Below are 13764 nucleotides of genomic sequence, written 5' to 3'. Positions count from 1 at the left end.
CAGGGCCCCTTCCACACCTGGGCTGGATGCACCACGTGCGCCCTCCCCCCGGCCCAGTCTTTGGAGGAGGGGGGAGAATGCTGGACATGCCCCCAGCCCTACCTGAAAGGCCGTCTGGGCGGGCAGCCCTGCCACCAGCGTGCGGAGCCCCTCGGCCCCGAGCTGGTTGGCCGACAGGTCGAGGAGGGTCAGGCCGGGCATGGTGCCCAGCGTGGCCAGCAGCTCAGTGGCGAGGCCGTCGGCCAGGCCGTTCCCAGCCAGCCGCAGTCGCCGGATGCAGGTCTGCAGCTTGAGGGCGCGCAGAAGCGGGGTGAGGTGGGGCTGACGCAGCGAGAGGCCGCAGGCGCTGAACGAGGGGCCCGACTCCTGCAGCTCCATGATCTTCAGCAGCAGCCGGTGCTCGCCTGCAACGCAGAGACAGGGCAGGTGAGGGCAGGTCGCCTCAGGCCCACAGGGGGGCCCGAACTGCTGCCGAGGGTCCCTGGACTCACAGCAAGCAGCCAGGGAGAGAGAGCCCCCAGCGCTGCACAGGGGTCGGCCACGACCGAGGGCATCTCCCCTCCCCCTCAGCATCGCATGGGGGTCGGCCGCCACCAAGGGCACCTCCCCTTGATCCCCCTTCCACAGCCGGGGCCGGAGGCCCAGAGACTGAGGGACTTGCCCAAGGCCCCACAGGGAGACTGTTGCAGAGCAGGGTCCCAATCCCAGGCTGGCACCCTGCCCGCTGGACCATCCTTCCCACTCTACCCCCAGAATGTGATCCCACACACAGGGCAGGGGGCGTCCCGGGGCCCTACAAACCCCAGTGAGACCTGGATCCCTCTGTGCCCGATGGTTCCGCCGCCCACCCAGAGCATGGCCAGCAAGGTCCCCGGGGCAGCCTCTTACCCACGGCCAGGCTGCGACAGGCCTTCCTGTACCGGTCGGCAAGCGGGGGCAGGTCCCAGGACTGCACCTCTGCTAACACCTGCAAGGGAGAGGAGAGCCCCATTGGCACAGGATGGGCACCAAACCCCCAGTCCTCTGCACCAACGAGCAGGGGCCCAGACGCCACGGTGACGGGCCCCACGACGACCCCCTCGGCGGCCTGCGGGGGAGTTACGTGGGCTCAACCCAGGAGGTGCCAATGCTGGCTCGGACGCCCCCTGCTCACCTCCTCGTTGCTCTGCAGCACGTCCACGATGAGATCCTGGGGCGCCAGCAGCGCCCCCTCCTTCTTGAGGGTGAGCCGCGGCAGCAGGCCGCTCGTCTGGTAATGGCGCTGGGCCGCCTGTTCCGCCAGCCACGCCACCGGGCGGCTCTCGCTGCTGCTGCGAGTGAAGGGAGAGGGCTGAGGCAGAGCGCCCCCTGCAGGCCATCGGGCACCTCAGCCGGAACCAGGCCCCCCAGGCTCACCCCTGCCCCCCCGCTCCCGAGGTGTGGCGGGCATGGGGCAGCCCCTCACCGGTGGCTGGGAGGGAAATCACGTCCTACTCAGAGCGATGTTACCCCGAGTACCTGACCCCCATGGCCAACCCCTCGCCCCAGGGGGATGGGCCCCAGCAGCTCCCTGGGAGCCAGACCCCTTGGATGGTGCTGCTAATGCCGCTCCACGCTCAGCCTGGAGGGGGCAAGACTCCACCCGCCCCCCTGCCCCAGGGGGCTGGGGTGGGGGTCCAGGGGCACTGGGTCAGACCGGGAGGAAGGAGATGAGCCGGCTCTCACCTGTGGGGCACAGGAATAAGGAAGACGTTGTCCTGGACCCGGACCCGCACTCGGATGGGGGGCGGCCGAGCAGGGGCTGCAGACAGCGAAGGGAGCTGGGAACAGGAGAGTGGAGTCAAGGCACACAGGACACCCCAAGGGTACCCCGCCCTCCCCACTGTGAGCCGGACCCCCCAGGCACCTCACCTGTGGGGCCTCTCCACTGCCTCTCAGGCCATTGGCTCGGCTGCCGTCCGTGGGCCTCAGGTCAGTGAGGGGGGCGGCTGTCTCTGGGGCCCCCAGGGCGCAGGCTCCGCGGGACCGGCCCAGCACTGTTCTGTCCACAATCTGGGTGAGGCGGCTCTGCCGGGCCCTCCTCCTCTGGGGGGGCGCTGGGCGGGGGACCCCGCCGTCACTCTCGGGCCCTGTGGCGTCCCCAGAGTCCGAGCCCGACTCCCCCTGACCCCAGCGGCTCCTCTTGCAGGGCTCACGGCTCGCCCCCAGGTCGTCCTCCAGCCAGTCGTCCCCCACGTACTCGTCTGCTGGGATCAGGGCCGGCCTGGCAGGGGCCTGGGACGGCACCGGCTCTGTACCCAGGCAGGACTGGGCGCTGCCCACACTACGGATGGCCGCTTCGTACTCTGCCTGGCCACCGCCGCGGGTGGGCAGCTCAGGCTCCTCCTGCGCCAGGAACCCTGGCATCCGGCAATCCTCCCCCAGAGCCCTCTGGGACAGGAGCCGCTGCCTCTTCTTGACGGGGCGGAGCGGGGTCATGCAGTCGTCCTGCTCGGCCCCTCGCTCTGACCCCTTCCCAGCATGCTGACCGGGGAGCCCGCAGGGCGCGGGGGGCTTCTTGGAGGGGCCCCCACTCCGGGGCTGTGTGGCCGGAGCAGAGGGGCGCAGGGTTAGCGGCTCCGAGAGCTCAGCATCGAACAGCTGGCTGGGCAGGGTGTCCCGGGGGGGCGGGGCCGCTTCGGGTGCTGTGGGGGAGACAAGAGACCCCATGAGCTGGGCCCCCAAATCCAGGGCCAAACACCCCGAGAGCAAGGGGCTGCGGAGCACAGCGGGGAGACGGGGGAGGGGAAAGGCAGCCCCGGTACCATCCTGGTCCCCAGGAGGACAGGGGCAGGGGACTCCAGCCCGCCCCCTGCCAGCGGGTCTGGGAGCTGCGCTGAGGGCTCAGCAGAAAAGCCAGGGGCACCGGGTGAAAACGAAAGAGCGGGCTGGGGCTGGTGCCCACTCAACGCTGCCCCCTCAGAGACGCCCCTTAGCTTCCCCCCTGCCCAGCCTGGCCTCACCTCGCCCCGCCACGGCCTCCTTGAGCAGCCGCTCCATGGCTCGGCAGCGCTGGCGCGTCTCCTGGTCCAGGTCTTTGCCGTACATCCTCACCCACTCCTGGAGGGTGCCCAGCGGGCTCAGGCCCTGCGGGGGCGAGACATAGGCCATGGGCACCACTGCAGGCAGGGCCTCAGGGTGACGCTGCTGCCAGCGTGGTCCCAGGAGACAGGGCACTGCCCCCACACATACACCCTACAGCCATGCAGGGTGTGCCCAGCCCAGTGCCAGCCCCTGCCCTCACCTTGGCGTTCCTCAGCACCGCCGACGCACCCCTCCGGAGCAGCAGCTCCGCCACCTCGAAGTGGCCGCAGTTGAGGGCGTCGTGCAGGGGGGTGATCCCCTCGCAGCCCGGCCCCCCGGGGTCATCGATGGAGGCACCACGCTCCAGCAGCAGCCGGACGATCTCTGGGCACAGGAGCCAGCAGTTAGTGCCAGGCAGCGGTGACACGGCCCCTCTGGCCTCCTGCCCCAGACTTCCCCGCCCCCACCCACTGCCCCCCCTCACTCACCCAGATGCCCATGGTTGCAGGCCTCGTGCAGGGGCGTCCAGCCGCAGTAATCCCGCGGGTTCAGGGGGTGACCCTGACACCAGGAAGGAAGAGACACGAACAGGCATGGGGGTTATGTTGAGGCTGGCAGTCCTGATGGGGAGAGCTATGAATCCCCCTTCTCCCCAGTGCATCTGCCCAGCCCCCGGGACCACACGCCAACCCCAGCACTTCCATCGCCAGCGGGATCCCTTCAGCCCCTGCTAAAATGCACCCACTGCTGGGGGGGAGCGTGGGGGGCCGGTCCAAAGGGGCTCTGCAGCGCCAGCCAGCTCCCCGGGGCTGCCCAGCCCCCGGCACCGCCCCAGGGGCTGCGGGCCGACAGGGAAGGGGCCCGCTGGGGCTCAGTGCCTGCGACCCGGGACCATCTCCTACCTGCTCCAGGAAGATCTGGACTCGGCGCAGGTTCCCGTCGATGCAGGCTCGGTGCAGCGGGGTCTCGCCTCGGTCGTTCCGCCGGTTCCACTGCAGGGGCGAGGGGAGGGGAGGCACCGGGATCAGAACTGCCCAGGGGCCCCAGATCGAAGCCAGCCCCATCGCCCCTGACATCCGCGCAGCCCCGCCCCCACCCGGGATCCAGCCCCGCGGGGGTCTCAGCCTGGCTCCCGATTACGGAGCAGGAGCGATGGTCCCCCAGGCCCCGGCCTCACCTTGGTGATCCGGCGCCGGCCGGGCACGCTCTTGTTGTAGCCGTCCAGGTCGTCTTCCTCCCCATCTGGAACACAGGCCCGGGTGAGGTACCGCAGCGCTGGGTGGGGGGAGGGGCCAGGGGCCGATCCGGGGGGTGGGGGAAGCCGGCTACAATACAGCTCCCCACCCTGCAGAGCGGGGCCCCACGTGCCAGGCAAGGCACATGCGGGGTACAGCCACACCCACCACATTCCTGCCCTTCTCCCCTGCCAGGCCTTGGGACCCCCCTGCCTGCCCCTCCCCTCTCCCGCCCACTCACCGCTCTCAGACAGCTCCAGGTCGCTCTCCTCCAGGGGCTCGCTGTCCCCCAGCTCCTCCTCGTCACTGTCCCCAGCTGCGCTCCAGCCCTGCAGCCTGGCCAGCGTGTCACGGGCCTCGGGGCACCCCCATTTCTGCTGCACGGGGTGAAGGTGCTGCAGGATTTGCCGCTGGGGGACGAAGGGAGATGGGCTGATCCCCCTGCCCCAGAAGGGGGTCAGGGGAGGAGGCAGGAGCCCTGGCTGGGGGTGGGAAGCTGGCCCGGCCCAGCAGGGGGCACCGCAGTGAGGGCAGGGGGCACTGGCCATCGGGGCAGCTCCCAGGCCCCCCCAGCCCTGGCCCGGCCCAGCAGGGGGCACTGGCCATCGGGGCAGCTCCCAGGCCCCCCCGGCCCAGCAGGCAGGGCTATAAGTGAGGGCGGGGGGACGCTGGCTATGTGGGGCTCCCCACAAGTCCAGTCCCAGCTGCACTGGCCGCATTTCAGCTCAGAGCCCCAGCACCCCACGTCCTTCCCTCCAGCCACCCCAGGGCTTCTGCAATGCTGAGTCCAGCTGGGTCCAGCCTGGGCTCCCGGGTGAAGGGAGACGCAGCGTTCCCTGGTAGGGGGGCTAACCAGACTCTTCCTGGGCACGTGCCAGCGAGGAGGGGGGGCAGCCAGGACAAGCTGCATGTTGGGGGGGGGGTCAGGAGTGGGCCGGAAAGTGACGCATTTGGCAGCCAGCCCCAGCAGTGAGGTCTAGTGGTTAGGGCAGGGGACCGGGAGGCAGGACTCCTGGGTTCCATGCCCAGCTCAGTCCCAGGCTTGCGGGACCTTGAGAGGGGCGCTGCCAGCTGCCCAGCCTGAAGGTGGCGCTGCAGACTGGCACTGGAGTCTGCGCTGGGGAGCACCTCAGGTCCCTCCCCCCCATCACCTGCAGCCTGGGCTCCCCGGCCCGCTCCGCACACTGCAGCGCGCTCCGGAAGCAGGGCTCCAGCGCCTCGTAGCCTTCGCCGGCCTCCTCCCTGGCCAGGGCGATGTTCAGCCAGGTCTTCCCCTCCTGGGGCGCAGAGACAACGGGTCAGGGGCCAGGCTCAGCCCGCCGGCCACCAGCCCAGGCCCCCTGCTCCTCCCCTGCCCGCCGGGGGGCACATGGATAACCGGGGCCATTGCCAGCAGGGGCAGGTAAAGCCCTTTGCCACCCTGGCCCTTCTGCCTGCCCCTGAGACGTAGGGCCCTAGCCAGGCCCTGCCTGCTAGCCGAGCTTCCCCCACCCCAGCAATGGGGACCGGGCCCAGCAGGGGGCGAGGGCGGGAAGGGGGGGCTCGGTCTCCATGGGCCAAGGGCGATGCCCACTGGGCAAGCACAGCAGAGCCAGCGGCTCTGGGCACAGTCCAGGCTGCCCCCCTCACCTCCAGTGGGTTCCCGCGCCGCAGCGCCAGCTCGGCCTGGTAGTGCTGCACGGCCCGGCCATGCTCCTTCAGGTCCCCGTAGGTGGCAGCCAGGGAGACGTGGATCACAGCCAGCTCCTGCTCAGGCCTCCGCAGGGTCTCGGCGTAACGCAGCTGCCCGGAGAGAGACTGTCTATAGCCCGCCCTCCCCTGCCCTGCCGAGCCCCGGGCTTGCTCCTCCGGCCCCGCTCCGCCCCCACTCCTGTGGCCCCTGGCTCGCTCCCCCCGGCCCGCCCTCCCCCGCCCCGATCAACCCCGCCCAGCCCCGCTCCGCCCCCACTCCTGTGGCCCCGGGCTCACTCCCCCCAGTCCGCCCTCCCCCACCCCGCCCAGCCCCGGGCTCGCTCCTCCGGCCCCGCTCCGCCCCTACTCCTCTGGCCCCGCCACCCCGCCCCGGGCTTGCTCCCCCTGGCCCGCCCTCCCCCACCCCGATCAGCCCCGGGCTCGCTCCTCCGGCCCCGCCCCCACTCCTCTGGCCCCGCCACCCCGCCCCGGGCTCGCTCCCCCCGGCCCGCCCAGCCCCCGTTGCTGCCACCTGCGCCCCACGTGAATCTAGAGTGGCCGGCAGGGGGGCCTCTGCAGACCACATGGGTGGGGGGGGGCTGCAGGCGCCCCCCTGCACTCACCAGGCGTGGCTAGGAGGAAGAGGGAGCCCCAGTGCAGACCAGCCCCTTACCCAGGCACAGTGCCCACCAGCACGGGGTGCACAGCCCAGGGGCAAGCTTGTCCTGCCCCCTGCCTGAGGGCACGGGCAGCCCCGACCCACCTGCCTTTGGTAGGACTGCACAGCCCGGCGATAGTCCCCGTGCTTGGAGAACAGGTCCCCCAGCTGCTCGCACAGGCCCAGGGCTGCCTGCGGGTCGGCGGGCGCCGCCTCCTCCAGGGCCTCCTGCAGACGGCTCACCTTCAGGGCTGCGAGAGAGGCCGGCAGCGTGAGCTGCCCGCGCCGGGGGCTTGGGACGGCAGGCCTGGGAAGGCCTCGCCCCCTAGGGGCTCAGGGCAGGCAGGGGATCCACAGGTGAAGGTGGGTAGCCCGGGACCAACGTCCCCCTCACCCTACGGGACACCGGCCGTCCTCCGGGCACCTGCTGCGCTTCCTTCCCAGCCCCACCCGGCTGGCGCTGAAGTCAGTCACAGAAAGCAGGTGCCCTGTGGTGACACTGGGGGGCCACGTCGGGGACTTACCAGGAACCCCGGAGGTCACCCTCTGGTAGGAACGGCCTGTGCCAGCCTCGAAGCTGGGCGTGCCTGTGGGGAGTGGGAGGGGCTGGCGCTGGGGGCACGGGGATTCGGAGGGGAGGGGGCCGGGCCGGGCACCGACCGTCAGGCAGCCCAGCCGAGAATCTCCCCTGGGGCCGAGCCCCCAGAGCCGCAGGGCTCCCAGCCCTGGTTCAGTGCTGAGCCCTGGGGAGCAGACACCCCGGCCTCCCCCCGGAGATCCCCCCAGGCTGGCTGCAGAGGAGACTGGATCCCCCCCAGTCCCTGCAGCCCGGCCCTGAGCTCCGTGTTTCAGGGGCTCGCGGCTCCGGCGCCCTCACCGTATCGCAGGCTCCTGCGGATGCTCTCGCGCTGCGGCGGCTGCTGCGAGCCCAGCACGTAGGCCTTCTTCAGCGAGCGCCTGGCGGCCACAAAGTCCCCCAGGCTGAGGAGCACCTGCAAGGGGAAGGATAGCTCGGTGGTTTGAGCATTGCCTGCTAAACCCAGCGTTGTGAGTTCAATCCTTGTCTAAGCATGCAACTAGCTCACCTATAAGCTACTTTGCTCCTCCAAGCAGAAGGGGGGAGGGATAGCCTGCTAAACCCAGGGTTGTGAGTTCAATCCTTGAGGAGGCCACTTAGGGATCTGGGGCAAAATCAGTCCTTGGTCCTGCTAGGGAAGGCAGGGGGCTGGACTTGATGACCTTTCTAGGTCCCTTCCAGTGCTAGGAGATGGGATATCTCCATTAATTTAAATTTAAGGCACCGGGGCACCAGGCTCAGAGAGGGGGAGGGAGCAGATGAGCCCCCAGGAGGTACAATTGTTCACAGGAGAACGCACGCCCCCTGCTGGTGTGCGGGAGAGGAGCTGCCCCTTTGCCCACGGAGTGTGACCAGCTGCTAGGAGGCAGATGGGACGAGGAAGGGGGTCCCCACATGGGGGCGGAGGGGCTGCAGGCACCCCCCCCCCCCGCACTCACCTGGGCGATGCTAGCACAGCACTCGCTCTCCAGGTATTTCTCCTTCATGGTGTGGGCGCAGTCCCGGGCCCGCTCCAGGCAGCGCATGGCCTTGGAGTGCTGCCCCTCCCGCAGGTGGATGTTGCCCAGGTTGAAGTAGGCCCTGTACAGGTCTTCGTAGAGGCGAGTCTGCCTGGAGGGGGCGGGGGGATGGGGTCACGGCCAGCGATGACTCGGGGTCACACACACCCCCCACCCAGGAAATCCCTGACACCGCCCACCACACCCCTTAGCCACAGCAACCAGCGGGCTCCCCACAGGCAGCCACAGAGGGTGGGCCAGGGCTTTGGGCTGAATCCTGGGGAAACGCGCTGCCATGGAAAGGGGCCTTCGGCGGGTCTGCAGAGGAAGGGGGCAGGGCCTTACTCCGAGATGAAGATGCTCTTCTTGATGTAGCAGTTGCACTTGGCCTGGTCCTTCATGCTGTCGTAGACCAAGCCCAGGTTGAGATAAAGCCGGGCCCTCATCTCGCTCAGCTCCCGCTGCGGCACCGTCCCTGGGACACCCAGAGCCAGCCCGTTACCCAGCCGGCTCCGGATGTCCCCGTCCTCACCCACCCGGATCTGCCAGGCGGGAGCTCCAGGGCCCAGGGGGCGGCACAAAGAGCCAGGCTGAGTGCCAGGAAACATTGGCCTCTGGCTGACTGGATCATCTCCCAAGGGAAGGGGCGGGAGTGCCAGGACAGTCCTGCCTGAGCCCTGGCGTGGGACTAAGAGGTCAGATAGGGCTAGAGGGCCCCAAAGTGCCCCTGTATATCCCACAGTCCCTCGTTGTCAAACAGGCACCAGGAAGGTGCAGCTGGCGCCATGGGCCTGGCCTGCAAACTGGCACAAGGAGATTGGCAGGCCAGACGAAAGCCCGAGGCTCTGTCCGTGGGTCAGGGAGGACATTGATCTCAGGGACCGGGGGATCCCAGCTCTGGTGTGGGGACAATGGGTGAAGCGTGGGTAGTGGTATCACCCAGCCAGGCTGTCACGGGGGCACCTGACTGGCGTTTCCTCCCGGGGCTGCTCCAAGTCACCAGCTGGCAGCCCTGCCCCACCCCCCTGCTCTGGCTCTGTGCCCTGCAGCTCCCAGCCCCGCGCGCCCACCAGGCCCTCACCTTCCAGCTTCTCCTCCAGGATAGCCAGGCTCTTCATGAATGCCTGCTCCGCCTCCCGCAGCGCCTCGCCCGCCTGGCCGCTCTCAGCCACGAACATGTAGGTGCGGCCTATGGTGGCCCAGGCCCTCTGCTGCTCGGTGTGGTCAGACAGGGCGTGGGCCAGCGCCAGGTGCTGGCGCTGGTGCTGAGGGGGCAGGACTGTGAGCAGGTATCGGGGAGAACCAGGGGCGGCGTGAGACCCCCAAGCCCTGGGGATCCAGGTTGGCTCTGAACTGGGCCCTTTGGGGCTGACAGCTCAGGGGTTACCGCCATGTGCCCCAGTGTTCCCCTTTAAACCTCTGCAGCTATTCTCCCGCCTCATCCCTGCCCCGCTGCACCCTCACCGCCCCCACACTGCAGTCTTCAGGGGGGCTGAACTGCAGGTATTCAGCTTCCATCCCCATTCCCTGGAGAATCCCGATTCCTGCAGCCAATCAGCCCCCCACCCTCCTACCTTCAGCGCAGCTTCGTAGTTCTCCAGCTCGGCCAGGCGTTCCCCGATCTTCCGGTGGGCCACGGCACAGCCAAGAACATCCTCCACGCTCTCCAGGAGCCGCAGCTCCTGCCGGTGCTCCTCCAGCGCTTCCCGGTAGCGCCCTGCCGGGAGCAGAGAGAGGAGGCGGGCTGAGGGGGAAGCGAGCCTGCTGCCCAAGGCGGGAGGCAGCACCTGCTTCGTTAGCCACAGCGCTAACCAGGTCTCTCCGGTAGAGAGAGGGGCGTGTTCATGCCACCGTACAAAGCACTGGGAAGAGCGGATCTGGAATACCGAGTACAGTTTCACGGCCACGAAAGGTGAATTCAAATGACCAGGGGCAGAGAAGAGCGACTCGGCTCGTCAGGGGAATGCAGGGCCGGCTCGGGAGAGGCGACTGGAAGAGCCTGGCTTGGTTAGTGCAGCAAAAAGAAGGCTGCGAGGGGATCTCCTTACTCTCTGGTAATACACCGGGCAGGTAAACCCCAGGGAGGGGGAAGAGGTAGGAAGCGAAAGGACAATGCTGGCCCGAGAACAAACGACCATGAACAAATTCAGCCTGGCAATGAGGGGGAGGGAGGTGGAACCACCTCCCACCAGGAGTTGTGAGGGACAAACAACTTCGTTGGGTATGAGAGAGAGCTGGGCAAAATTCTGAGTGTGATTGTATGAGGGGGCTGTTTGTGATGATGGGGGCAGGGCTTGGCAGCCCTGGGGACCCTTCCAGTTTGTCTTATGTTCCTAATGCTCATGCTTCATGGTCTCCGATGGTCATCTGCAGGGGTCAGGAAGGGATTTTTATCCACCCCCAACGTATTCTGGGGGGTTTTTTGGGCTCCCTCCTCTTTATAGATTCCAAGGCCAGAAGGGACCAGTGTCACCATCCAGGCTGACCCCCTGTGCAACACGGGCCAGAGGCCTGCCCCCAAGTCTTTCCCAGAGCAGAGCTGTTAGAAACGCAGCGATGGAGAATCCACCACAACCCTGGGTAAATTGTTCCAGTGGTTAATTACCCTCACTGTCAAAATGTATGTCCTATTTCCAGTGTGAATGTGTCTCGCTTCAACTCCCAGCCACTGGATACCGTTAGACCTTCCTCTGCTAGGCTGAAGAGCCCGTTATTCAGCGTGCGCTCCCCATGTGGGTACTTATCGACTGATCAAGTCACCCCTTAACCGTCACGTTAAGCCAACAAAGAGAGCTCCTTGAGTCTCGCGCTACAAGGTTGGGCTGCCCGCCTCCGATCACATGCTCCGGGTCTGACTGATCACCACACGTCGGTCAGAAAGGAATTTCCCCCCAATCACATGGCAGGGACATTGGGGTTTTTTTCACTTTCCACTTGCCAGGATTATCTGGGCCATGGTGCTGCTCGGCCCCTCCTGTTCTCTGCCCATACCAGCCTAGCCTCCTGTGGTGCACTGGCCTTGTTTCGGTTGTTGGGGTCAGTGCGCAGGTGCTGGTGGCCAGATGAGATAATCTGCTTGTCCCTCCTGGCCTTACACTGACTCTCCGCTGGGCTCCAGCAACACGGTACGCCTGGGCACGAAGCCTCCAGCACTTAGAAACTCCAGCAAATACAGAACGCTGCCGTGTCTCCTCAGCGCCCACCAGCAGCTCACACCCGTCCTTCGCTCCCTCCGCTGGCTTCCCGGACAACAGAGTCCAGCTCAGCGTCCCAGCCCTGATCTTCGAGGCGCTCCATGACCTGGGCCCAGCGCACCTAAACGAGCCTAAAGCTCCAGGATGGAGGGCCTGGTCGCCAACCCCACTCCTCCAGCACCACCGGCAGGGGGAAGTTCGGCTGTGTGGCAGACACAGCTTCCTCGGGTTTGGTTCCAGCCTCTGGACTTAACTCCCCAGGAACCAAGGGCCATCCCAGCCCCACTCCCAGGGCCAGGCGCCCTCCTCCGCCCAGCTTCCGTTACATAACCAGAGCAGCGGGGCCAAAAAACAGCCTAGGGAATTTCACAGTGACTAACTTTGGAATGATGGCCCTGAAGGGGGGCGATCGCACATCCTGCTACGGGACCCCGTGCTCACCACCAGGGGCCAGACGGAATCCCCTCCGCCCACACTGCACAGCACCACCCGCCTTCCGCTTTCTCCTGAAACAGCACACACCGGCAGTGCTAGACGGGCCAGCGACCTGCTTCAGGGTGAGTGGGGCCGACACCGATCCTAGCCCAGAGATCCCATCTCATCCGTGGCCAGTGCATGCGGCACTGGGGGGGGAGGAAGGGGAGCTGCGCTTCCATTTTCCCCCCTCCAAGAAAGGCAGGGCCCCAAAACCTACATGGACAAAGGCGTCTCCAGGCCCCATCTCCTGCAACGTCAGCCTCAGCCACCAGAGACAGACAGGAGCAAGCCAGCCACCAGGAGCAGGACCCTGGGACCCACTCACCATGTCTAGCCAAGATCTCCCCAAGCTGGTTACAAATGACAGCTTCCTCCTTCAGGCTCCCACTCCTCTGGGCCTTGTCTTTCACCTTCTGGAGCTCTGTGGGGCGGCAGGAGAAGAACCATCAGCGCCTGGTCACGCCCCTGCAGCCCGTTAGCACCGAATCCCTCTGGTGCGCAGTCGTCGGCCCTCTAACTAGGCACCAAGGGAACGCCCAGCACAGGGCAGCAAGTCACTCCGGACAGGTCTTCCTATGAGCCCCAACCTATCTGCACACTCCTGCAGGTGGGAAGCCCCATTGGCCCCTGGGGGCTGAGTCCCAGAGAAGGATGGACAGGACGTGCCCAGGTAGCCCAGCCAGTTTGTGTCAGGACCAGGAGCTGAACCCAGGTCCTGCCAGTGCATTCTTCTCACTCAGAGCCCAGGGCCCCCAGGCTAGTCCCAGGGGGTGAACTCCCATCACCTCGCTCCTGGGCCCTGCCCTCTCACATCTGGCTCCAGCTCCCACATTAGTCCCAGCTACACCCCCTCTGCCAGTCACAACAATCCCAAACCCACCAGGGCTGCCCCAGGAGACCACCCATCTCCACCCCTCCCCCAGCCTGTTCTACTCACTGCCCCAGCTAGGCTGACCAGACATCCAGATATTAGGGGCTTTGTCTTACCTAGGCAACTATGGACCCCAACCCTAAATCCCACCCCCTAAAATACTGCCCGGATCCCCAGCCCAGGAGCCCAGCTCAATATCCCACCTTCAAACACCACCCTGACACCCTCCCCTATCCCACTCACCCCCCCACCCACAGCCCCAATCCCCAGCCCAAGGGCCCAGCTCAGTGACCCCACCCCCAAATACTGACCCCACACTCTCTCCTACCCACACGCTGCCCCAGCCCACACATCCCCACCCCCTCCAATCCTCCTGCCCCAAGTACCCCAGCCCCACACATCCCCACCCCTCCAATCTCCCCTGCCCCACACATCCGGATTCCTCCCTGCACGAGCCGCCACCCCAACCTCCTCCTGCCCCATATGCCTCCCGTCCTGCACACTGCCGCCCCATAGCTCTCAGATCCCCGCACCGCACGCACCCCTGCCCCACACATCCCACCACATCCCCACCCCCTCCAATCCCCACCCCCCAATCCCACCACATCCCCCTCCAATCCCCCAGCTCCTCATATCCCCACTCCCTCCAATCCCCCCACCCCCGCCCCACACATCCCCACTCCCTCCAATCCCCCACCCCCGCCCCACACCCCCTCCAATCCCCCACCCCCGCCCCACACCCCCTCCAATCCCCCCACCCCAGCCCCACACATCCCCACCCCCCCAATCCCCCCGCCCCTCCGATTCCACACATCGCCCCACCCCCTCAGATCCTCACCTGGCCCGCCCCACTCACCCCCGGCCCCCTGCCCGATCCCCCGCCCCCGCACTCACGGCGGATCTCCCGGCTCCGCTCCCCGCTCATCCCCCCGCTTCGCCGCCAGCTCCCGTCCCGCCGCGCCGGGTTCGTACCGAGCCCGCCCCCCGCCGGTCCCATTGGACCCCGAACCCCAGCGCTGTTCTCTCATTGGCTACCAGGCA

General features: G+C 67.2%; 1 protein-coding gene across 5 annotated transcripts in view; it reads right to left on the bottom strand.

The window, feature by feature from the left end:
• Positions 1-13764, bottom strand: part of TONSL (tonsoku like, DNA repair protein) — a 32380-nt gene that overhangs the window by 3239 nt on the left and 15377 nt on the right. For 2 of the 5 annotated variants that reach the window (XM_065582251.1, XM_065582252.1), the window contains exons 1-21: positions 13618-13706; positions 12178-12273; positions 9756-9898; positions 9263-9446; positions 8527-8656; positions 8122-8293; positions 7484-7598; positions 6712-6857; positions 5907-6059; positions 5429-5554; positions 4519-4687; positions 4220-4284; positions 3945-4034; positions 3531-3603; positions 3263-3426; positions 2982-3105; positions 1891-2663; positions 1705-1799; positions 1154-1310; positions 889-967; positions 103-404 (exon numbers count right to left, since the gene is read on the bottom strand). In XM_065582251.1, coding sequence (XP_065438323.1) covers positions 103-404; positions 889-967; positions 1154-1310; positions 1705-1799; positions 1891-2663; positions 2982-3105; positions 3263-3426; positions 3531-3603; positions 3945-4034; positions 4220-4284; positions 4519-4687; positions 5429-5554; positions 5907-6059; positions 6712-6857; positions 7484-7598; positions 8122-8293; positions 8527-8656; positions 9263-9446; positions 9756-9898; positions 12178-12273; positions 13618-13648 — 3387 coding nt within the window. In that variant the 5' untranslated portion in view covers positions 13649-13706. The other 3 variants (XM_065582253.1, XM_065582254.1, XM_065582255.1) reach the window with 3 other exon arrangements.

The sequence above is a fragment of the Chrysemys picta genome, chromosome 2 (genome assembly GCF_011386835.1).
Source record: "Chrysemys picta bellii isolate R12L10 chromosome 2, ASM1138683v2, whole genome shotgun sequence".
Classification (NCBI taxonomy): domain Eukaryota; kingdom Metazoa; phylum Chordata; order Testudines; family Emydidae; genus Chrysemys; species Chrysemys picta.
Note: the sequence above shows the minus strand (reverse complement) of the source record. Positions and strands in the feature narration are given on the sequence as shown.